Genomic DNA, 24,745 nt, shown 5'->3' with positions numbered 1-24,745 from the left:
ACCATGCTGCCTGATCTTTCCCATGGAAAATGACATTAATGTACAACCAAGGGCATAGACAACCATCATGCCTAAAATTTGTCCTTGTTCATACTGCGACTGATATTTGTTGAAAAAATATCTTTTTCCATGATGTTCCCTACTTTTCTATGCAAAGTAGCAGGACATTTTGTTATTCATGTCTGACCAATTATGTGAGCTGTTATGTAACAAGTATGCATGAAACATTGGTAATACTAAATTAACATTTAAAAATTTAGTACTGATCCTACAATTGGCCTATTCCAGTTGCAATCCATACAGACTTGACCATATTCTCCCACACTGGGAGTGTAGATGTCAAATGGAGTCACCCATGTAGGTAGCCCCATTTGGCATTCACACTCCTGTGTGGAAAGATTAAACTTTGACTTCCATAAGGGGTGTATGGATTTCAAATGGAATAGCCCATTCTGACTTAACTGTAACAAAATATTATGAAAAAGAATAATAAGAGTTGTCATTTTTTTGTACAAATAATCAGAGAATTTTGCTACCAGCATAACAATTATGCTTTATTGCTATTAATTCTTCTTTCACTTTGTTTTTGCAAGAAACATGGCATAAATCATGTTGCAAAATATCTGTAACCTTGTCTGACATCTCTTGCAAATTGAGTTATGCAAATGAACTGTCCAGTGAACAGAATACAAAAAACTAAAATACGAATTACGGAAAAAAAACTTTAAAAGTTGATATCCTGAACACCCCTAGAAGCATGTGATAAGCATGGTAGAATGTGTATCTTCTTCATCCGGGTCTGTTACCTTCATTAATTAAAGAATTACAATGAACAAAGGCATGTATACTCTGTAGAGTTATACAATGTGAGATCCATTAACATGAACAGATAAATCTGTTGATTTTTGATGTAGCTTGCTGACATAGCTAACAAAGCTGTCTAAACATTGTATAACATTGACTTTATTCAATGTAATTCTCTTATTAATTGAAGATTAATAGATCTATGCATATGTCTTCACAGAGTGTTATTCCATCATATCCAACTGAAAGAGAAAATGTACAATCAATGTAAGTATTTAGATTAAGAGCAAGTTAAGTATTTAGATTTGAAAAAACAATAACAAAAACAAACACCCCCCACACACACAAACAAAAGTGGGGAAAATTAATTTCAGGTTGATTTTTTAGACTTCTGTTAATGCAACAAAAATGTGTCTCAGAACTGCAGCTCATTTGTTTTGGGTACACATTTGACTTGGAGAAATTGACCAATTTAATTTTTTTTACAGAAAATGCTAAAAATATGTTAAAAGCATTTTCTTGGAAGAATTGTCTGATTAACACTTTAATTTATAAGAATGTAAGTTTTGAAAGTTTCGAGTATCTCACATTTATTTTGAGTGAGTTTGATTAGGGGGCAGGGTTGAATTCCACATTGGATTTCAAAATCTTCGCAAGCTTCGAGACATTTCTTTTGACCTTACAGGATATGATCAGAGAGCCAGCATTGGCGTTTTTGTTCAAAACATTGTATTCCACTGTTATTTATCACAAATATTGATCTTTTAAAGACACCCAAACTTTGAGCCTAGCAAATAACAGGCAGTATGCTTAGCTCAGTGGTTATAACATCATTTCCGATGTCATTCTTATGGTCCGCACACAGGCAAATACCGTATTCGTCCAAGTATAGTCCCACGTTTGAGTATAGTCCCACCCCCCATTTTTTGAAAAATTCCAGAAATTGTAAAAAAAAAAAAAAGTTACCATATTTATTTTTTTCGGTTTTGGGTATCCTGGACCTAGACCTAAATGCTAGGATCATTCATGGTTGACCTAAAAAAAATTGCTTGATGTTTTGTGTTTTTAATATGAAAATTGATAAGTTGTATTCATGTCATACTCTATTAATGATTTCAAAATGCATTGAATTTGAATGCATTTGAAATCATTAATAGAGTATGACATGAATACAAATTATCAATTTTCATATTAAAAACACAAAACATCATTCATTTTTTTTAGGTCAACCATGAATGATCCTAGCATTTAGGTCTAGGTCCAGGGACACTACAAAACCGAAAAAATAAATAACTTAAAAAACTTTTTTCCTTTTTTTTTTTTTTAAATTTGATTATAATCCCACCCCCCAATTTTGAAAAAATTTCACCTGAAAAGCGGGTAGGACTATACTCGGACAAATCACGGTATGTCCATTTCTTTTATACATACTCCCACACACAACTCCGATTGTAAGGATTAATGTGATCTTGAATAAGCAGACATTTATGACTTGATTTAAAATGCAAGACTGTAGAGGAAATAGTCAGTTTAACAAATAAAAGAATCAAGGAGGAAAATACTCACCAAATCATCAGCATCTTCTTCTGCCTGAGGTGGCGGCTGATCCTCCTCCTTATCTTCAGCTGCTTCTAGGAACTAGATGACAAAAGAATGAAAAAAAATCATTATAGGTATGATTCATTCAACATTCAAATGCAACACTAATGTTTATAATAAGGCAAAAAAAGAAAGATTTGCTTGTCCTCCACTAACTGACACTAATCGGGAAAATCTGGAAATTTTTGTTTTTGTTTTAAATGAATACCGACCCTAATTTTGGAAACTCTAGAAAAAGTTTAAAAAATAAAAATCCTGACCGACCGACCCAATTCTGAAAAAGTTGTGAAGGACAAGTAAACAATCTTTGTTTTGGCCTAAAAGTCAGAATTAAAGATACTAGTTCATATCTGACTGTCCTGTCAATCAAACTCCCCATGGCCTGTGATTGGATGCAATCTTAATTGATTTCTGAGTATTTATTCCTTAGGCCACCCCTTTGAAGCCATAATTAGGGACTCTATTTGCCCATACTTCAGACCAATTATATATCAGGCAGAACTTTTCAGAATCAGTTGGTAATAATTCAATGTCACATAATTACAAGACCCTTGGCAAGAGTCCTACACTGTGCTATTCCAGTTGAAATCCATACACCCCTATAGAACACACTACTGTAATCTCCCACACAGGGGGTGTAGATTTCCAATGGAGTCACCCAATCAGGTAGCCCCATTTGAAATTCATACTCCCTGTGTGGAAGATTACGATAATGTTTTCCATAGAGGGTGTGTGGATTTCAACTGGAATTGCCTATTTGTGCTCACCTGTTTTGCTTCGTCTTTGGTAACTGTGGTTTCACTGGATTCACGGATGATATCAAAGTAACTCCAGCTGAAAAAAATCACAATTATATAGCTGTCATAAACAATTCAAAATTATATCATAATTTGTTCAAAATTAAGGTGATATCCACATTTAGACTTATAGCTCATCTTAGGATTTCGGTTCTATCTCCACTTTCAATAGATGGTTATGAGGTTCGGTTTATGAGGTTGAAGATCAGTGCACAGCGAATGTTGTTATACTTTTTATCAGCATTCTTTCACACTCTTTGCCATTTTAGCGTGTGTACAGTGTAAACACACAAATGGGGCTTTGCTTGGCTTATTGAATCAAAGCAACAAAACAATCAGCATCTCATTCTGAAACAAGCTGCATAGCACTGTGTGATCCAGGCGTGATAATTTAATGAGAATAAATAGTTCTTTTTCATACGATAATTGGGACGAGCACATCGGTCAGTGAAAAAAAAAGGACTTTGCCGTGAAGAATAGAAAAAAAGGACCTTGCCATGAAGAATAGTGGACATTGCAGTTTGTACAGGTTGAACACCGTGACAATCACACTCTACAAAATAACAACTACTTTGCACTCCAAATCCTCTTAACTAAAATGAAACGATGCACTATGCACGATGCATCACAATCAGTCTTCATATACCTCTACATACCTTTCACAATTTCTTGCCAGAAACCTTTCTTGAAATTTTGTTGAAGCTCTTCTTTTAACTTCCTGAGGAATGTGTTGAACTGTTCTGGCTCACCAAGCTGGAAAACAAACAAACAAGAGTATAATTGTGTATGGCTGTTAGGGTGAGTCTGTGAAGTGTCAACTGTGTGGGGTGGTGTATTGAGGGGGCGGTGTGAGTCAAAAGGTGTTATTTTCCTTGAAACTCTGCATAGTCCTAAATTGTGGGGGTGTACATGTACATGTATATTCTGGGATTGGTTCAAAATTTTCTACCTGTTGACTCCTTTATTCAAAATGTTATACCCAATGACCCCCTTTTTTCAAATGTTTACTCAATGACCCCATTTTTCATTTTGTTACCCAATGAAACCCCCCCACACACACACTTTTTAGTAGACTATGCCATAGTCGAATTTTATTAAGATATGTTATCATTAGTCATGATGAACCCATTTCGTTGAACTCAAAATTATACTGATGTTTATTAAAATTAAAGTATTCAATAGTAAAATGGTCGCGTCAACACAAAAGCGCCGCAAATACCACAGATAGTTGTGTACGGTGTAGTTAATTGTAATGGCGCGGGCCCGGAAGATTTAAACCATAGCGAGATATGGGCGACCAATCACAAGGCAGATCCATTTAAAGATGCATTACATCATGGCTAATTTTAGTTAGGCCAGAAATTGGCCTAACTCTCCATAGAGTCCCGTGTTAAAAATCTTAACCGCAAGGCAAAGTCAGTAGTCCACTTGGGAAGCTAACAAACAGAGGGAGTGCAGTGACTGAAAAGATCAGATACAGATGTGAAAATCTATCAGTTGCACACAAATCAATATAAATCAGAGTTTTATGCTTAAATTTAATAGCCAGAGTATGCAAAATGGGCAAGTGGACTACTACTTTTCAGTAACTCGAAATGACTCGACAAAATATATCCGACTCGACTCGACAGAATGGTCCGACTCGACTCGACTGATAACTTCAAATGACTCGACTCGGACTTGAAGGGCTTCAGGACTCGACGGCTCAATGACTTGACTCGACTTTCAGTGACTCGACTACAAGTCTGATATAAACAAAACAAAAACAGAATTAGTACTTGATTGCTCTACTTCAGTACAAACATATTGAACATACTGTATATGAAAGGTATCATTTGACTGTAAAACAAATTAATTTGGCAGGTTTTTGAAGATTATGAATTTTATTGTTCCACCATAAATATTTTTGGATATTGTAAGCAAATTACTTGGCCCTTTAATGCTTGTGATTACAGTAGCTATCTGTTCAAATGCAGATTATGTAATGATAATTATACTTGCATTACAACATACCTGTGCAGATTCTTGTCTGAGCACTTTAAGGCATTCCAATGCCTTGTTATAGAATGATGAACCAAATGAATCTCGGACTAACTGGTTTATTCTGTCCTGCATTTGACGAGATGCTGTAATATAACCAAAGAAAGAATTTACATAAGGTCAAATTAAAGGCCCATTCAGTGATTTGCTCATTCGGACGATCGTAAAAATCATCAAAATTCAGATTTTGGTACCTTTGTCGTTGTCATAGACGTGCTAACATAACCCGCTAGTGGTTCAGCCGAAAGCTGTGTATTATGAGGCATTTTACATGAATCTGTAATTTATATACTGACAGTATATAAATTAGCTACTTGTATTTGAATGGGACTTCAACTTCGTCAATACTGCTGTTTTCTTTGTTTTTTGCCAAATTTTTTCGTTCCAGAAATACCAAACGACAATTTGAATGACTTATCCTTTACTTTTAAGCAATTTATAAACAATTTTAATTTTTTACACTTGCACTGGAATCACTGAATGGGACTTTAATACAGATTAATTGACATTTTACACAAAGCTTTTGATGGACTGATGCTGAGATAAGTGTTGTTAGAAACAAGCATTACATTAAAAATTTAAGATTCTAATTCTGTGGGAGTGGTCTAGTTCCTAGACACATAAATCAGATTGGACAATTGGTGTCATTTATCAGGCCGTAGTAACCCTACGTCATCATGAGTATTTGTAACACGTTAGTAGAAAGGTGTGTGTATGCAGCGAGTTGTATACGTAGACCTAGTGCGTAATAATCGTACACGCTTGCAAAGACATAAAGTTTTGTTCTTTTTAAAGTAAGGGGAGTTTTTATGACGGTACTTTAATTTATGCTCAATAAAATAGTTTATAGTTATCAAAATAATATTTAACTGAATAAGAATGAGAATAAACGATATGAGATTTTATTTTTACTTGTAATAAACGATAGGCAGGCCCAATATGTAATTGTAATGTATCACACTGTAGAGGTCATAAAAACAAAAAATCCTCTGACGTCGACTTAGGGTCATAATGTGGCTGGAAAGTGGACCAATAGTTTTTAAAGCTGATTTTATACTTCATCGCTTGCAATTTCTGCAGAAAAGCAATCCTGACACATGCTTGTATTTACTTAGTTTTATAGACATCAAGCTGATCGATTGATAGGCATCGCTTTTGCAAATATAATGTCACTTTTGCGAGTTGAATAAATTGAGTGATGTCGCTTGTCACATGAATACATTAACCAATCATTGCCTACCAACTGGATCTATTATTTTGATAATTAGTTTACTTTTCTCGATCATTAACTTTGGATTGAAATAATTCAGAACATAATTATTGACAGCCATGGGATTTTCTAAACATGTATTTTGTGGTATTTTGAATAATTTAATTGTCGTCTGCAATCGCTATTAATGTGATTATTAAAAATGATGCATGATGCATCCCTCAAATTTGTCATTGCCTATCACTTTTCAAAAGGGATGCATTGCAATCACTCAGCAATCTAGTGTACAATCAGCTTAAAGGAGTATTTCGTGATCCTAGTATCCTCTTTTTTCAGTAGATATCCACGAAAAAAGCTTATTCCCAAAATTTCAGTTGTTTCTGATTTTGCGTTTGCGAGTTATGAATGATTATGTGTATTACACTGCTCCATAGACAATGTGTTGTAATGTGGTGCACCAGAACGAAATTCAAATTTCACGATATCTTTGCTAAACGAAATAATCTGCAAGAAATTTTTTGTATATAAACATTATGTAGCCATAGGTTTCCAGTGATATAAAAATCTCAACTTTTTTTGAGAAAAGTTGGGGATGAGGCTGTGGATCACAAAATGCCCTTTTAAGTTACCTTCTTGGAATTTGTCTTCATCTTTCTGGCTAATTATCTTCTTGAAATCACCAACAGGGTCAACTGTGCCAACCTAATCAAATTTAAAAAAAAAAAGTGTCAACCACTCTACTTATATAAATAACTGAATTAGCAAAGATCAAAATACATAATTATGACTAACCAACTGTTTTCACACTATCATAACAGTGTACCTTGGATTGGAGGCTTTCCAGTGCAACAACCAAACATTTTTCCAGACTACAGTCAAAATACAGGTAAAAGTAAGCAACAAAATCAAGAACTAGATGAGCAGTTCTTATGCTGTTCTTACCTCTGTGACTGCGCCTTTAGCTAACCCAGCCATACTGAAGTCTGCAGCATCACCTCCATCTTCAACTTTGGCTTTCTTTGCAGCAGGTCCTGTTTGATTTGTGTCACTAGGAATATAACATGCATACAAAGTCAATAAAGTGTTACACAAACTCAAATTTCACAAGAAAATATTACACTTTTAAGAGAGCCAGAGGACAATGGTAGCTTATAAAGCCCCCCTAAAAATTGTTGTGTTGCCCCTTACATGACTGACCCAAGTTTAACCCCATGGGCACTACTGCCTTTCTTGTCTTTAATTACATGATATATCATCTCAGTAACCAATCAAAACAGAGCTTTTATATCTCTTGGTACTAAGCTTTATCCCATTCAGCCCTACTGACTACTCTTACCATATCTCCGATTGGCTCAATACATGATATAGTCCTCTTTGTAACCAATCAAAGTAGAGGCCGATAATTGGCAGGTAGTGCTCATAGGGTTAAAATCATGGGTCAGCAATTCTGCGCTATGTACTCTAATGATATCAATCAAGTATTGGATAGAATTAAGGGCATAATCCGACTGCTTATGTCTGTGGCAGAACCGTTAGCATGAAGAACAATCATGTCGTTACATTCTAAATAACATTTTTTTTTACATAATTTGCATTTACCTGTCTTTCCACAATGAATCTCCAACTTGCTCTTCCTTTTTCTTCACAACCTCTAATTTGAAGAGATCTTTGATTTTGTGTGCATATGGTTCACATTCAGTTGCCAAGGCTTGTGGCGGTTGGAGGTAGTTTGCGATTACTTCTTGTATATCTGGGAGTGGGTCATCTGGATTGAGAGCCCGGTGCATTAAACACTGCAATAATTCAATAAAACCAAATATCAGGGTTATCACCAGACCAAGTTGAGTGCCTACTGATTTACTTCTGGGACATGTGTTAGTGTGTCACCTATTGATGAAACTGTGTTAAAACTATTACAACAACAATGGCACACTATGAACGATCGAGTTAATGTTAAGGCAGCGGTATATGTGACCGTTCACAGCGAATGAGCCGTAAATTCCTCCCCCGGTCAATTTTGTTTTATTTCGTGTTTAAAAAATAAACATCATAAACTTAAAAATGGTATATCATTTGACTTCAAACGATATCCAGAAGCGGGGTTATGGTTTGTTAAACTTTGCTCCTTCAACAAAATTATAGCTTTTACCTTTTTACATGTGTCTCTTTTTCCACATTGCTGGCAATAAATATCAAACAGTCATAATTGGCGGTCATTTCAAATCATCCCCAAGTCAACGAAGGTTTAAGAAAGTTCTCTCATTGTTAATTGTTGGTTATGCATACCTGTACAAAATACAATGCCTGGTAACCCACCACTTGAACAGGATTTAGCAAAAGCAAACAAAGACCAGAGCTATTAAAAGTTCTATAGCCATCTAAGGTAGAAGCTTATTATCCACTTCAACAATAGGATTATTGATTAGTTTTTGACTATCAAAATGAGACAGATGTCGGGCCAGCTTAAGTTACCGATGAATACGACCTTCGTACACATTTTACACCGTAACTCAGAATACAATTTAGGGAATTTACGGCTCATTTGTGCTGCCAGGTCACATATGTCGCTGCAAATTGCAGTTTTATATATGCATGTGGATGTGAAAAATTGTAGATTTTGGCATAGATTTTATCATGTAAACCCTCAGTCAGAGAATGTGCATGTTGACACAGCAAACACTAATTTATTTCATGCATGTTCATTACATTTGATCTTTTTGAACCCAAAAATCTACAAAATTGATAAGAACACCAAACAGTTCCAGTTGAAATTGAATACCTAATGAAAGAAGGGCCCAACTCCCAATTTTTCACAAAAATGAGTTAGACCCAGCATTTTATTGCCAGCAGACAGTTCTTCCTTGTGTGTGAAAGATGAGCCAAAATCCACTCTCTAAATAGTTTTCCATGTACACTTAATCATGGTTTTCATGAAAGAAAGGCTCAACTCCATGGAGTTGGGCCCTTCTTCCTGGTTTAAAGAGGAATTTTGTTTATCCAAGAAATTTGCTTTTCACCACAATAAACTCTCTTGCTAACATTTTGTAGCGGAAATGGATTCAGAAGAGAGATGGCGCCTTCAGTTATTTCAGGTCATGTGATATCAGGGTATATAAACCGATGCGCCAATCATTCTTTGCTCTTCCGTACCCTGCGACCGTCGAGGCAGGTTGGTCAAGACATACCTCTCTCTCTCTGCATCAATAACCACTACTACCGCTCCCAGCCGATCACTTGGATCAATAAATGATGAGAACAATGACATAATATCCAACTCCTTCGTCTGACTCATTAGTGTGACTAGTAGACTGTGCGGATTGGCCGCACGCCCACGTCATCACCAAGTTGCCTTAGACGCTCGCTACCAGATAGTTTCCGCCACATTGGTGCCAGCTGTGGGATTCATTTGTCATGATTAACTCGGAAGCTCGATATTCCGGCGCACAGTGGCCGGTTCCGCCACATTGGTGCCAGTGGTGAGATACTAATCCGCCACAATATTACCATGCTTCTACTTGTGCAATTAATGGATAAGTTCCTAATTTCTGTAGCTATTTATAACATATAACATATCTGCTTACGGAACTGGCAGTATATATTAGTGGAAGAAGGGCCCAACTCCAGCTTGTATTGAGAATTGTACCGTTGCCATGGAAACATCATATATGATTTCAAATATATGTAATACTGTATGTTCATTAAAGGTCCCCTGAAGATGAAAACATTCTGTCTATAAAACCTTTCCAAATATTAAGTTTTGATGGAGTTGGGCCCTTCTTCCACTCAGGTATTCAATTATATCCTCAAATCTGCTCGTTTGAAAATATATAATATATTTTAATTAGTAACTTTTACCGACTTACATGGCACAGCCTCTGAATGAGGGGGTTACAGGTCACTTTTGGTTTCAATGCTTCTTCTTCTCTCTCTCCATCTTCATTTCTGGAAAAAAAAGTTTGAAAACAGTTAAAAAATTAGTGCTGAACATTTCCTTTTTTTTTGGAATGTAAAAGAATTTAAAGTACTGTTAGTTAGTTCATTTTAATTAAAATTGTCCAACCTGCCTGAACTTGAGTCTTTCAAACCAAGCCAAGTGTTTTCTATACATTTAGTTGTGTGTTTCTTATGAATAAAGAATGATTGAATATGATGCACAATGTTTCTAACCAAGTTCAGTAGTGATGTAGGTGTGTATTTTGTTTGTCAAAGTATCAAACAATGTGCACAAAAGTTCATAGCTCAGCGCAAATGCACAAGTGCAAGGTCAGCTTGCCATCACACTTGTAGTGCAACCACAAAAAACTTGAAATTGAAATGAAAAGTATGCTTACTCTGTCGCATTTGTCAGATCCATGTTATCAATGAGGTCATCAACAGCTGAAAGTTGAGCATCTGTAAAGAAATTACAACATGGTATCAACAAATTAGTCTTATTTCCACATCAAGAACCAATTAGCCTTACTTCCACATCAAGAACCATCTTTCCAAAATCCAAAATGCCCCCAACTCATATCAGTCATTCTGGAAATGCTACCTACAGTTGTTTGGCCACCTGCAGTGAATGGATAAAGACCACACCACTAAGAGACACATCTCAAGCCTCAACCTCAGGTGGGCTGAACAGCAGGCTGAAGTTGCAGCTTTGGACCATAGGACTTGGAAGCATCTCTCGAGGTACGCCGCAGGTGCAAAAATGCATGATGCTGACTGGTAGGTAGGTACATGACATGTAGGTAGATAGGTACATGTAGGTATATAACTTACCTGTCGGTTGATGCTTTTTGCTCTTAGTGAGTGATGAGAAGGTATACTGCCTTATATCCTCCATGAATGGCAACTCTGTGTACATTAAACTCTGAAAATATTCAGAATCAAATGATACAAACATTTAGTACAGTTGGGACAAATATGTCTTCACTAAGACTTAAGCCGAGTTTACGCTCCCGTCGCTGCATGACGAGCGACTTGTTTTATTGTACTGCTAAAGGACGCTATCTCATTGGCCAAATACCAATCACTGGTTGCTCAGAGATAGAGTGAAAATTCAACTTTATTATCAGTTCTTTCTGCCTGATATTGTATGTATACTGATTAAATATGGAAATAGGGCACTGATTACGGGCACACCCTCCGCAACCCCTTGGATACGCCAATGATTAGTCCAGGCAAATCCCAGCAAACACAAGAAGTTTTTGAAAACATTCGCAGAAGGTTAGCATGGCTTGTCAAAAAACATTCAAATGTCGGTTATATAAAAGGTATATGAAGGGTATAAAATGTTTTAACAACATTCAAAAACATTTTCCAAAACTTGATACAAAATATCCTTCATAATGTTATTTTACGTGTTGACAAAATATTAACAGAACGAACATTTAATGTTATTAAAACGTTTTGACCAATAACAATCCCAACAAAAAACATTTTTGTGTTTGCTGGGATTGTGGAACCCTAGCCTTACCTGGTTCTTTTCATGCAATAAACAGCTAAAACAAATCAGCAAATGTGAAAGCATCTTGCCGTTGCTTAATTTACATTAATCATTGGCGTATCCAAGGGGTTGCGGGGGGTGTGCACACATTCTGGGTGCTTATGCAAAACCAGCCTATTTTCGGCTACTAGTAGTCACTCTGCCCCCAGTCCTGGATATGTGAGTGCTTATGGAATATACAAAATGTAGCTGTATGCTGCCAGTACCATTATAGAGTACAGAAGCCAATTTAACACATTTGGTTTAATATGGGTAAGTGTTATACAATAATAATAACAATTCAAACTATACAATTCCAATATACTGTATACTCACCTCATATTTTGCTTTTATATGTGGCGACAGAAATCCAATTCGTGGGCTACTTGCTTTTGAATACGCTCTGCGTACAATGATAACACTGTTGGTTTCATAGAGGGCGTTGATAAGAGCAGACATCGCCACCCCACCATGCCTGTCGTTAGGATCTGCAGCGAAGCAGTACACACTGTTGCCCATGTAGTGCTGACGTTTTATCTGTTGACAAGAAAATGTAAATTCTCCATTTAGGACAAAAGTCTGCTAGCAACTTTAGAAACCTGATTATTGATATTTTCAAACAAAAGGAAGGTTTGGAGAACTGACACAATCAAGGAAACAAAAAAATCAGAACCAGCTATGATCGATCCAGTGCACTCACAATTTCAAGTTGACAGCTTATCCAATTGTACCACAAGGAACTGCAATGAATTGCTGGCAAATCCTCCCTTTGTGACTTACATCGTCTTATGCTATGCTAGGGTAAGCATTTAGGCAGTCTTCTTAATTTCAGAGTAATATTTTCAAATAATAAAATACTGTTACTCTGCCATTCTCTTTCAGAAGCAACAGAAGCAAGAACAGACCTCTTCTGAATTTGTTTACTATTTTCAGTATAGAAATTTGGAACAACATTTAAAGATTTAAAAAAAATACCATAGCAACAGAAACATACATACACTGTATGATTTGATTTGAGTTTATTAAGCATATCATCGTAAGAGTCAAATAACATATTGCACAGAACATAAATACAAGAACATAGTTATTATAAAATACAAATTAAAACATAAAAATTGACACGATAATACGCCAAGGATATCCCTTAAGGTAGGAGCATCGGATAATAGGGCCATGCAGGAAAATAGCCACTATATCAAATCAGAATTATGCATCCATATCAAATATATAACCAAGTTAAGATAAGTCTTTGATCTACTTATTATCAATGTTTCATGAAAATTTAAACATTTCTTATGTTTTTCTTTATTTTTTGAAAATTCCCTAATTTTTTCTACAAATAATTATTGCTAGCCTAGAGGGAATGTGATATGGTTTCCATAGTTATTGGGGTGGTTAATAAGCCTAATATCTAAATTCTCTCGCCAGATTTTTTTGATAAAGTGTTTATTTTTGGAGAAAAATCATTTTTTCTATTTTTAAATTAGGGAAATCTAGAAACACCCATAACTTAAAATAGAAACACTTTATTAAAAAAAGCTGGCGAGAAAAGTTTCTAAATTTAATAACCTTTCATTTGACACCTTGTTTGTTTAAATTGGCCCTATGGTTAGCTCAGACAATAATTATGAAATTGGGTCATTCAGTGTTTCTAGATCAAATCAAGAAAATTTGAGCAAGTACTAACATTACCTTCAAATATCCCCTTTATTACGGGCCAATATATAGGGAAAAGGTCACTAATATTATTTGGTAACATTTTTGTAATAAAAAGATCCAAAAAGCAGTTCTATAAATGGGATAGAAAGGAGAAAAATAATATTTAAACATAGTATCCATTTTCAAACTTTAACCAATTTTAGTGAACGAGGCTTAGTGTCAAAACCACTTTATGTGCAAAGTCAATGGGGTTTCCTAATGATAAAAAATGGCATAACTCAAAAACGCTTTGTTGGCAAAAATTAAAATTTGGCAGGCAAGTTTTTCTCACCCAACTACACATCCTTTATCATTTTAAACCAAATCTGTGCATGACACCGTAGCCGATGTTTCTACCTTAAAGTCAGAGACTTATTTCCAAAGGGGTCCTTATAAATAACAATGAAAATATATATATAATACAACTATTTAAAACATGAAACACCTAAATTACAATATTAAAAACTATATAACCATGTGGTCTAAGAGGATAATTTTAGCATCTTTTTTAAACCTTGATTTTATATTGCACAATTTTACATTTTCGGGTAGTTTGTTCCAATCATGGATTGCATTGTAAAAAAATGAAGCAGAATCTGCTGTTTTGATTTTTGGAACTTGGAAATTAAAATTGCTACCCCTAGTGTTATAACGATGAAGATGAGATAATTTGACAAAGTTTTCTTTCATATAGCTTGGGCAAACATCATGAAAAATATTAAAAACATGGTTCAAACGGAGCTGCTCAGCCCTTGTTCTGATATTTGAAATGCCTAGATCCTGAAAGTCAGCTTGGTTAATATGATACATGTGATCTTTTCCCAGGATAAATCTGATAACTTTGTTCTGAGCTCGCTGCAATCTGATTGAATGATATTTAGAAATGGCACAATACCAGGAGGAAATAGAATAATCAAACAGGCACAAAACAAGAGCTGAGCAGACCATTTTCTTCACTTTTGATTAAAAAATTTGCTTGTCTGTAGAGGAATTTCAAACGAGAATTAACTTGTTTCACAATTTTAGTTGCAATTTCCTCACCATCAAGAAACTGATTAAGTTCTAGACCAAGATAAACAACAGTATGCTTAGACTTAATTATTTGACCATTGTTAAGAATGATAGAAAAATCAGAAACATTATTGACCTTACGCTTGATCCAAAGAGAATCAGTTCAGTTTTACCTGTGTGCAGAGAGAGATTATTTTCTATAAGCCATTTATTGCAGCTCTCCAAGTTATCACGAAGAACATGACTGATTCTCTCTGGATCTTTGTCGGAATATATCAAAGCACTATCATCAGCATACTGCAACATAATACAATTAATAGAAGTGGACATGTCATTAACATAGCATAGGAATAAAAGAGGACCTAAAATACTGCCTTGGGGAACTCCGCATGTTATGACAAGAGGATCAGACTCAACCCCACCAATTTGAACAATTTGTTTACGATCACAAAGATAAGATTCAAACCAGGCTGTGGACTTAACACCCATGGCAGACAGTTTGTTACACAAGATTTTATGGTAAAATATCACATAATTTCTTTGAATATAGGGATCAGGGTTGTAGCTACACCGGCAGATGCTTTTTTCATCATAAAAACGCAAAAACCCCATTCGCTAAAATGATTGTTCCCCAAGCCAGCACTCTAATTGGATAGTAAAATTAGCTGGCACTCAACTTGGGCTAGCTATAACCCTGATAGCACATTCAATACACCTTTCATGCCATCTTACATTCTCCTGCTTTGAGAATCCGAGAACTTGTAGGACCTTGCCAGGGTTCTGGTATCCCATATTCTTCTTGTCTTCCTCGGATATTGGAATGATGTCATTACCATAACGAAAGCCTGACAAAGTAATGGAGACATACATTGTTATATTTTCTTTTGCATGCACATAATGGATTTCTATGAACAGCTATGTATGCACATCATGCTGAGGACAACCATTTATGATGACAAGTTGACAACGCATATGAATATTTACTGAAAATAATGTTCCTTTTGCCCTCCTAACAAATGGGGATGATAGTTCTAAAAAGGGGGTTAAGTCACAATCATGAAGATGGAGCTAGTGTCAGTTTCTGCTATACAAAAAAGGGGGATATCTACGTACTCCCTCTGTGCAAGTTTCAAAGTGAAATATTGTGGTAGAACATTAAAGCTACATGGACATGACAATCGTCTTTGCCATTTTCTCGAAATGCCCTCTATGTGACTTTAAGAACTGGCATCCTCAATTATTATTTACTGAAAATTCTATTCTTAGCTTGTCTTACCTTCAACATGGTCTTCTTTCTCCACTTCTGTCTCTTCATCGTTATTCAGATGTTTGGACCTAATTGTCTGCGGCTTGTACTCCTTCCCTTTCCCTTTTATGTAGATGGACTTCCAGGATTTGACGGTTGATTCTTTCACCTTCAGATACCCGCACACAGGTATCTTAAGCTCGCTTCCAATCTCCAAGTTGATCTTCCACGGAGTCTGTCTAACAGCTTTCTTGTCAAAGAAACTCAGCAACGGAAGTACTTCCTGAACTCCATAGTGTTCACCCCCTACTTCATCCAAGATGTGTTTCATTAGTTTTCCTCCTGCTCTCTGTTGTGGTGTCTTTTCTTTCTGGTGTGGTTGTCTGCCTCTTTGGCCGCTGGATGTTGATGGTCCTGCTTCATCGGAACCATTTTGAGCACCATCTTCATCATCATCATCATCATCTAGACTGGGTCCTCTATAATAATAATCAAAACATTCAAGTAAACAAAAACGGTTCTACACACATGTTAACGTTAAAATGAAAGTAAGAATGAAAATGTCAACTTGGCAGTTATGTAACTTGGCAGTTGATACATCTAGGTGTTTTGAGAAGTTTTTGTGATTTTTTTTTAAAATTGATAAAATTTAGTACAATTTGGAAGTTATTGTGTTTTAATGTACGGGTCTATGCAGTGTGCACTGTTGTTCGCTACTCAACACACTTACATGAGGTTGACGTCTGTCCCCAAACTCTTGATGCCTCCAATAACCTGATCTAGTTTGTCATCACTGAATGCTCCTCCAAGATTGGTGAAGAGGATGATCCTACTTGTGGTAAATTTACCCGCCTGGAGAGTGTTGTGTAAACAATCTAATGCTATTACTAGAACATCAACGCCTGAATACCGAGTCAGTTAAGGATTGTATACAAAGGGCTATTACATAATGTATGTTCCCTTTTAATGAGAAATATTTAATGCAATTATTGAAATGAAAACCTAGTTTGAAATCTTTGCTAGTTTTGGACCATTACAAGGCCAATAAAAATAAAGGTCTGTTTGCCCTTTCAGCTCAAAATTTATTTGAGTCGGTAGGTCGATCTTTTTAAAAAAAGATTTTAAAGTATTCCGTGGTATCTACAGCTTGCCATGGACCATTTGGTCAATGAGAAACACTTACAGTTATCAATTCTAGCTCGTTTGCAGGCACAGGCTGTTGTGTAAGACATTCAGCAAACACTTCTTGCAGTTCAAGAAATATAGCATTTTAAACATACCGCATTCATTGACGTCTTTAGGTGAATACATTGGGTCTACACCTTTTAAGATCTAAATTTCACCAATATTTAGTACAAAAATGTTACAAAAGCTACATTTCCAATTTGAAAAAAAAAAGTAACTGATTTTATGGGTTAGTCAGGAAAGGGCAATGAAACCTTTTTTAAAAGCCTAATTATACATTTGATCAGTGAGAGATCATACGTATATTGTTGAGACTACTTGTACAAGAGTAAAAGTACCATGGCAGAAGAAAATTATTTCCTTTCTGGGAACTGCTGTTTGGAATATTTTCTGTGAAGGCAGAGCACAAGCCTTAACAGGTGGGGTAGTGGGCCCCTGGGGTCAAGAGGGCAGCGTCCCTGGAAGTTCCTGGGTTTTGATGCAGTGATGCTTTTTCATGAGCAAAAATTAGCATGCTGATTTGCTGAGGCACTGTTGCATATTTTTTTAGCTCCTCTATTTGTGCATTTTTGACAGATTTAATTTTGATTTAACTCTTCTGAGAATTTTTTCTGGGCAGTGCAGTACCATGGTAACTGTGGATTTTATAGCCCTGAAAAGTACCAGAAACCACAAAGCAAAGGATACAATCAGCACTCGCTGGTCCAGGTGTGATCTCCTGTTTGACATACTTAATAAGATCCAGGTTGACAGGTGCCATGGGCCTTGCCTCTGTGATGTATTCATACTGACCATCATCGGCCAAATGATTGGCTGTTCCTGCCGTGCCAAACAAGATTAAGCAAACTTCATCTTTAGATTCAGCAAACACCTGTTGATTTTTTTTTAAAAGATCATATATTGCATAACATTATTGTATGGAATTTAAAATAAATACTTTGTAAAGATGGTAGGTTTTTACCTGTCCAATGGCAAATTTGGGCCAAAATGCTCATTTTTGGAGAAAATCTCAAAAGATGTTTTTTTTAAATTTTGACCAACTTCATCAAAAATATTTGAAATTTGGGCAAAAATCAGGCTTTTTAATGATTAGAATTGAGCATTTTTTGACCATTTTGGTGCAAATGTCTCAAAGTTGGTCAAACCAAGTACGGTACGGTACTTCACTTAGTCATAATATGTCATATTCTTGCAAATTATTCAGAAACAAGAAGACTTTATGCAACATATCGTAATCTTCCACTGTAGGCTAAAGATGTGTGGTCTTTTGTCATTGTTCTTTAAAAAAATTCAAAGAAATTTTCAAAACATTTTGACCAAACAGTTTAAACGTCAGTGAAGAGTTTACCAACCTTTCTTTGTAGGATGAGTGTAATGACATCCAGTGATGACTCCAGTGGTGTGGCATATCCTGGGGGAGCTTGGTTCATAGAGGAACTTACATCCAAACAAATAACTATGGCTTCCTGAAATATATGAGTTATGAGGTGAAACATTATGAGGTACTGAATTTCTTGTAACTTGACAACAGGCAAATACAGATATGCTTTGTGGGTAATCAATCTGAAGTAACTTACATTTGTAAAACTAAAATTACTATCACTGATGACCGAGTTCTGAAGTCTGTAAAGGATACCGGACGATCACAGCTAGGGGTGTAAATTAACGGTTATTTGTCTAACCCTTTAAACGGACCACAATCCAGTCGGTTAACCATGTAAACGTATGTAAAAAAAAATTGTAATTTTATAAAAAGTTATAGACTGACCCTAAATTTCTTGCTATTCAAGGTTGCTACCAGAGAAAAACTGCTATTAAAAAAAAAAAAAATAACTAAAAGTTCTGAGGTTTTTATTCAAAGCTGGATAAAGTTGTACATTTTAATTACTGTTGTTTCTATTGAACAGCCAGGGTCATATTGAATTAACATGCATTGCTAGCAGCTGTTCAATAGAAGCAAAAGTAATTAAAATGTGCAACTTTATCCAACTTTGAATGAAAACCTCAGAGCTTTTAGTTAATTTTTCTTTTTAATAGCAGTTTTTCTCTGCTTCCAACCTTGAATAAGAAGACATTTTGGGTCTACAACTTAAAAAATATTTAAAATTTTTTTTTTAAACGTTTTTTGTAGAAGTCTCCATGTCTGAAAATCCCTGGTACAAACATCGAAAATTTTGCATTGTTCAGTCCTGGTAATGAATAGTTTTTCTGCATCGCTGTTTAACCATTGAAAAACATGAATATGCATATCTCTGTCCCCTGTAAGGTCAACCACATCCCATCAATTCCAACCACCCCCATCTACCGATTGAAATAAACGTCCAAGGTCTCAAGGGGAAAGAATGTCAAAGATACCATGCCACTATATTGATGAAGAACAACCTGATATCATCATGGGGCAAGAATCAAAACTTGATGGTACGTACACAGATGCCGAAGTTTTTGCCGAGGGCTTTCTGGTAAAGAGATTGGACCAAAACAGGCACGGCGGTGGTATATTCATCGCATACTGCGACAACCTGGCAGTAAGTGAATTGGAAAAAACTGCGAGCTAGTGGTTCTTAAGGTTGAAGTATGGAAATCATCACCTATTTATATTGCTTCATTCTACAGACCAACAGACAGAGATCCGACATCTCTTGAATCACTAAGAATACTCCGAAACAGCTACTCTGTGGAGATTTTAACGTACCTGATATATTATGGCAGGACTAGCATTGAGGATAACCCACAATATGGCCGGTCTTCCTGTAAATGAGGCTATGCTTGACCTGGTAGAAAAATTTCACCTGGAGCAACTTGTGCATGAGCCAACTAGACTGGGCAATATCTTAGACCTAATCCTCACTACAATGCCTGATAGTGTCAGAAATGTTAAAGTAGTCCCAGGCATGAGTGACCATGAAGCAGCAACAGCTGAATGTGACACAAATATTCAAACAAACAAGAAAAAACCAAGGACAGTTTTCATCTATAAGGCCAAAAAAAAAAGGTTTGTTTGTCCATAGAAGATTAGGGCTCATATTGAAATTCCCTTACACAGGAAGGTGTGCGCCATCCTGCAGCTTTCCTGTGCTAGAAAATTTTGTTAAAATCCTGGGCAGGGTGTATCACTGATGCATATAATCCATCCGCTTTATGACCGAGCTTTCCTGAGGCGCGCGCTTAGCGAGGGGAATCCTGCCTTCTTTCTGTGTGAAAACGTGGTAGGGTATTTCAATATGAGCCCTTATGAAACAGTTGGGTCGGTAGGTCAGATTTTTTTTTTTTTTACCAGATATTGCACTTGAAACTTACAATTTGAAGACTGGTAAATAAGTCAAAACACACAGCACTTTACTGGTTTAACTCTTGAAACAAACAATTTTTTTTTGGCCTAAGAAGGCAAATAAAGATAAGATAGAAGAAGATCCTTCATGACATCACATGAAAACAGAACATGCTCAGAGAAATGGGAGCTGTTCAAGGATTCTTTAAAGAGTGCAACAGACAAACACATCCCAACTAAATTGCTTTCTGGTAGATGGAATCTACCATGGATGAACAAAGACATCAGCGACTCATGAGTAAGAGGAGTAGAAGATACAATGCCTGGAGGAAGTATAGAGACACAGCAGACCTTGCAGAGTAACAAACTTAAGGAAGATGTGAAGATAGCCCTGAAACAGGCACACAACAAATATGTGGAAGGACTCACTCTTCTACACAGAGATAATATAAGGATTGAGAGAGTGCAGAGAAGAGCCACAAAAATTGTTGCAAGCCTGAAAGAGATGACGTACGAAGAGAGATTGAAAGAGCTTGATTTACCCACATTAGCCTACAGAAGATTAAGGGGAGATCTGATACAGATGTATAAGATAATGGATGGTGTCAATGACATCAACCCAGCCTCCATCTTTCAAATGGCACAACAAGATATGGGAACAAGAGGTCACAGCCTCAAGGTACAGAAGCAGCACAATAGACTCCGTATCAGAGGAAATTCTTTCACTCAGTAATAGAGTGGTGAGCGCATGGAATGGACTGCCTGCAGGTACAGTGCATGCTAAGACTACCAATGAATTCAAGAATGGCATAGATAGAGCTCTTGAGAAGACTTACATGTACAACAAGTTCACCCATGGAACGGGAGCTCTCTGGCAGAAAGTTGTTTTTTAACATGGCCCCATATTAGATTATGCAGTGAGGGTATTGTGATGAAATTGGATGGGCTACATAAGGACTTTTTTTCCTTCAACAAGAGCCCAAGAAGAAGGTGTGTTCAAGGTGTGTTCAAGAAGATGTAAGTAATCCTGCAAAAAGATTGTGGAGTTATGTCAAATCCTTCAAGATTGATAAGATCGGCATTCCATCTTTACTTTTTGAGAACAAACTTGTATGTTAGTCGTCCACAACAGAAGGCAGAGGTATTATCACAGCAGTACAAGTCAGTCTTCACTCTTCACAACAGAGGATACATCTTACATTCCATCTAAAGGCCCAAGTAAGCACAACACCATGGCCAGCATTGATATCATGATTGAGTGATCATGTGGTTTGCCGAATGAATGGAATCGGTGTCGGAACAAGGATTGTTACTTGTAAACAAATCGTTTCGCCTTCACGTTTCAAGAAATTAAATTTACGATCTTTTGATAATTAGTTAGGGAGTGTTTTATTTTAACCTCTGGCATGAGAGATTGAGAATGTGGGTTAAAGATAAGCCACTCTGTGTTCTCATTTTGCAACTAAAATAGCTAGGCTTCTCATAAAGCTTAAATTTGCGGGCCAGGATGCTGGCCACCCATGTAATTGAAAGATGGCGGATATACCAAGCACACTCACTACATGCATTCGGGTCTGTGAGGGTGCTTGACCAGGCATAGGGTAATTTAGTAGGATTTCAATTTTTTATTAATGAAGTTACATATTGTTTTGAGGAATGACAAAGTTGTTTATGGAAACTTAGATGTTCATCCGAGGGGGGTTCCAAATATACAAAAAGTCGGCATCAATACAATTGTGACCCCCTATATCGGCATCAAAAACTTTATGACCCCACCTGCCAAATTTTTTATTGAAATCAGTCTTTTTGAATAAAATAAACACACTAATCACTATCTGTGGTTAGGGACCGTTCACAAACACTTGTAAGGGGGGCCTGATGCAAAAAGGGGGGCCCTGAATTTTTTTGACCCTCCTAAGGGGGGGGGCCTGAAAAATATTTTCCTGGGAAAATTAAGTTTTATATGGGGTTGACCCATAATTTTCATGTCAAAATGGGGGGGGGGGAGGGCCCTGAAATTTTGGAGGTCTGTAAAGGGGGGCCCGAAAAATTTTTGCGATGACATTTTTTGCATCAGGCCCCCCTTACAAGTGTTTGTGAACGGTCCCTTAATATCTTGTGACTCCCTACCTACAACAATATTTTATGACCTTCCTATTTTGTTTTTCTTTCCAAACATTATTTTAACGCTTGGGCCCTGGCCCGCCCAGTATATAATATTTCCCCCTATATCCAGGTTGGACACATCACACTACCGTGTGATGTGTCCAGTTCGTCATTTAACTTACATATAAGATGGAGAGCTTAGCATAACGGCCTGCCTATTTACGCTTCCTGAAAACACTCTTGCACATAACATACAAAACCACAAATTCACTAACTTCAACTTGCACTACCGACACCATGAAAAATATTTTAATTATTACCGATCCTTCAGAATACTTGCAAATATTGGCAGTTTCATAAAATCCTGCTGCTGAAAATCGTAAATTCCACAATCTTCTGTCAGATCCAGGTCAGTAATCACAGGTGGGCGAATCTACCAGCGTGACAAGACCAGAGATAATAAAAAGCATGAGAGGCCACGCCGTACAAATAGCTAGCCTGATTGGCAAGCGTCGTCGCTGGCCAGATCTTCTACGGTCGTGTATGATGAGTAGAGACCATAGAGCCCTATATAGGGCTCTGTGGAAGAAACGGTTCCTAATTTTGAAGCCATGGATAATATATTCATTTATACGAGAACCATATTTTTGTACCAATCACAGAACAGAATTTCACTTACTCACAGCTGTCAATCATTCTTGTGAAACGTAAGCTCCGCCTAGTATCAAGGTCTTCTTCTGCGCATTGGTTGTGCGCATTAACTAGCCTCCAGCACAAATCCTGTGCACACGATCAGGTTGGATGGGCGGTTTACGCCTGGTTTACACAACAGGAACTGCGATGCATCCTAAACTGGATCGCTTCCGTGTATTCGCATTGCATGGTGGGTAATCGCCTGCCAATTTGCATAGCTCAACGTTCACAACAGTTTAAAATCAACACAGGTAAATCCATATAAAAAATAACATGGACACAAAATTGACAATGACATAGCTTATGTAATTCAAATAATAAAATGTAATATTATCATGATAGATGCACGTTTTATTAAAACTTGAAAAGATTATTAAGTCCAATAATTTGTTTGTGTTAGCTTGCACGAGTCACAAAATGGCGACCCATCACGCATATTCTGCATGTGCCGACATTAGTAACTCATAGTGACTGTCCTCAAACTAGCGCCAGTGTGTCTCAGGCCTGATAACGACCCCAGGTAATTTTATGCAGAGTTTTCTTGCGAACAGCTGCAGGTGACAATTAAACAATGAACACGGCTTGTTTAGGTACATGCGTGGGGAGGCTTGTACGTCAGCTGACGTGTTTTGGACATGTTCCGGCGTAAAAAAGTGTCGTTTTTCTTCATGAAAAATACCAGCGATGACCAGTTTTTTGTGGGCTATTTGATTTACAGGTATGTCGGTTCGTCATAGGGTAGAAATGATAGCTGTACAATTTGTATAACATACAGTTTAACATAGGCCTAAACATTTATGGGCACAAATCGACCTTCCGTATTATGCACAAGTATGTGGAAGTGGCAGGCATACCCCCGCCAAGAAAATGCCAGCATTCCGACCAAGAAGTTCTGAAGGTTATTTATTCATCATGTTTGTGCTCGTCTGACATCGACAGTGCCATGTATGCATGACATGGACCGGACATGCCAATGCAATAATGGTGATGGTCATGCAATCATCATTGCTGCAATGCAGCCATTGTAATTTGTCATGTTTGTATTTTGTAAGCTTACCTAGTACCGGACCAAATCATAATGTCCGACCATCATGACCATGTTTCGTCATGTCAAAATATATTATACATACCTTGTCCTTTCCAGCCATTGTCACTCCAAAAAGACGCCAAGATGGTGTATTTAGAGTGAATTTTTAACCACGAAAAAAGCGCGAAACACCTTGGAAAATCAAACTCAAAGGGTCACCATACATCACATGTGATCAATCAAACAGGTCATGAGGTCTTATATACCATAATAACAAAATCAAAAGGTGCGCCACATAACATTATATGAATATTAATATTTTTACGTCATCACCGAGCAGATTTGAGGGCAGAACCGGAATACCCGGGTCCAAATTTTTGAACTCCAAAAATGTCATTTTGAAAATAATCAGAAAATCTAGCATAAACAAATGATCTTAAATAAACAATAATCTTAAGCCTTGTCATTTGCAGGTCATTTGTACGGTTTGTAACTTGAAGAGAACACAGTTCATTCAAGGAACTATGCGTTCTCAAGCCACCTTAGTCACTCTGGAAAATAGGCCTATGAAGATCAAATCGTGAACTTTTA

At 36.7% G+C, this 24,745-nt stretch overlaps 1 protein-coding gene across 1 annotated transcript; it reads right to left on the bottom strand.

Annotated features, from left to right (window-relative positions):
• Nucleotides 1–755: 755 nt before the first annotated feature.
• Nucleotides 756–24,404, bottom strand: LOC140158857 (X-ray repair cross-complementing protein 5-like). Its single transcript, XM_072182111.1, is given in 19 exon segments — nucleotides 756–1,046; nucleotides 2,371–2,442; nucleotides 3,171–3,214; nucleotides 3,217–3,237; nucleotides 3,857–3,953; nucleotides 5,214–5,326; nucleotides 7,080–7,152; nucleotides 7,393–7,498; nucleotides 8,050–8,243; nucleotides 10,314–10,392; nucleotides 10,782–10,842; nucleotides 11,215–11,305; nucleotides 12,257–12,457; nucleotides 15,362–15,474; nucleotides 15,906–16,354; nucleotides 16,606–16,777; nucleotides 17,748–17,931; nucleotides 18,413–18,526; nucleotides 24,258–24,404. Coding segments are annotated over 19 exon segments (2,220 nt in total). The 5' UTR covers nucleotides 24,276–24,404; the 3' UTR covers nucleotides 756–1,028.
• Nucleotides 24,405–24,745: the final 341 nt, after the last annotated feature.

The sequence above is a fragment of the Amphiura filiformis genome, chromosome 8, assembly GCF_039555335.1.
Source record: "Amphiura filiformis chromosome 8, Afil_fr2py, whole genome shotgun sequence".
NCBI classification, from domain to species: domain Eukaryota; kingdom Metazoa; phylum Echinodermata; class Ophiuroidea; order Amphilepidida; family Amphiuridae; genus Amphiura; species Amphiura filiformis.
The sequence above is the reverse complement of the archived record's forward strand: the minus strand, read 5'-3'. Positions and strand labels throughout refer to the sequence as shown.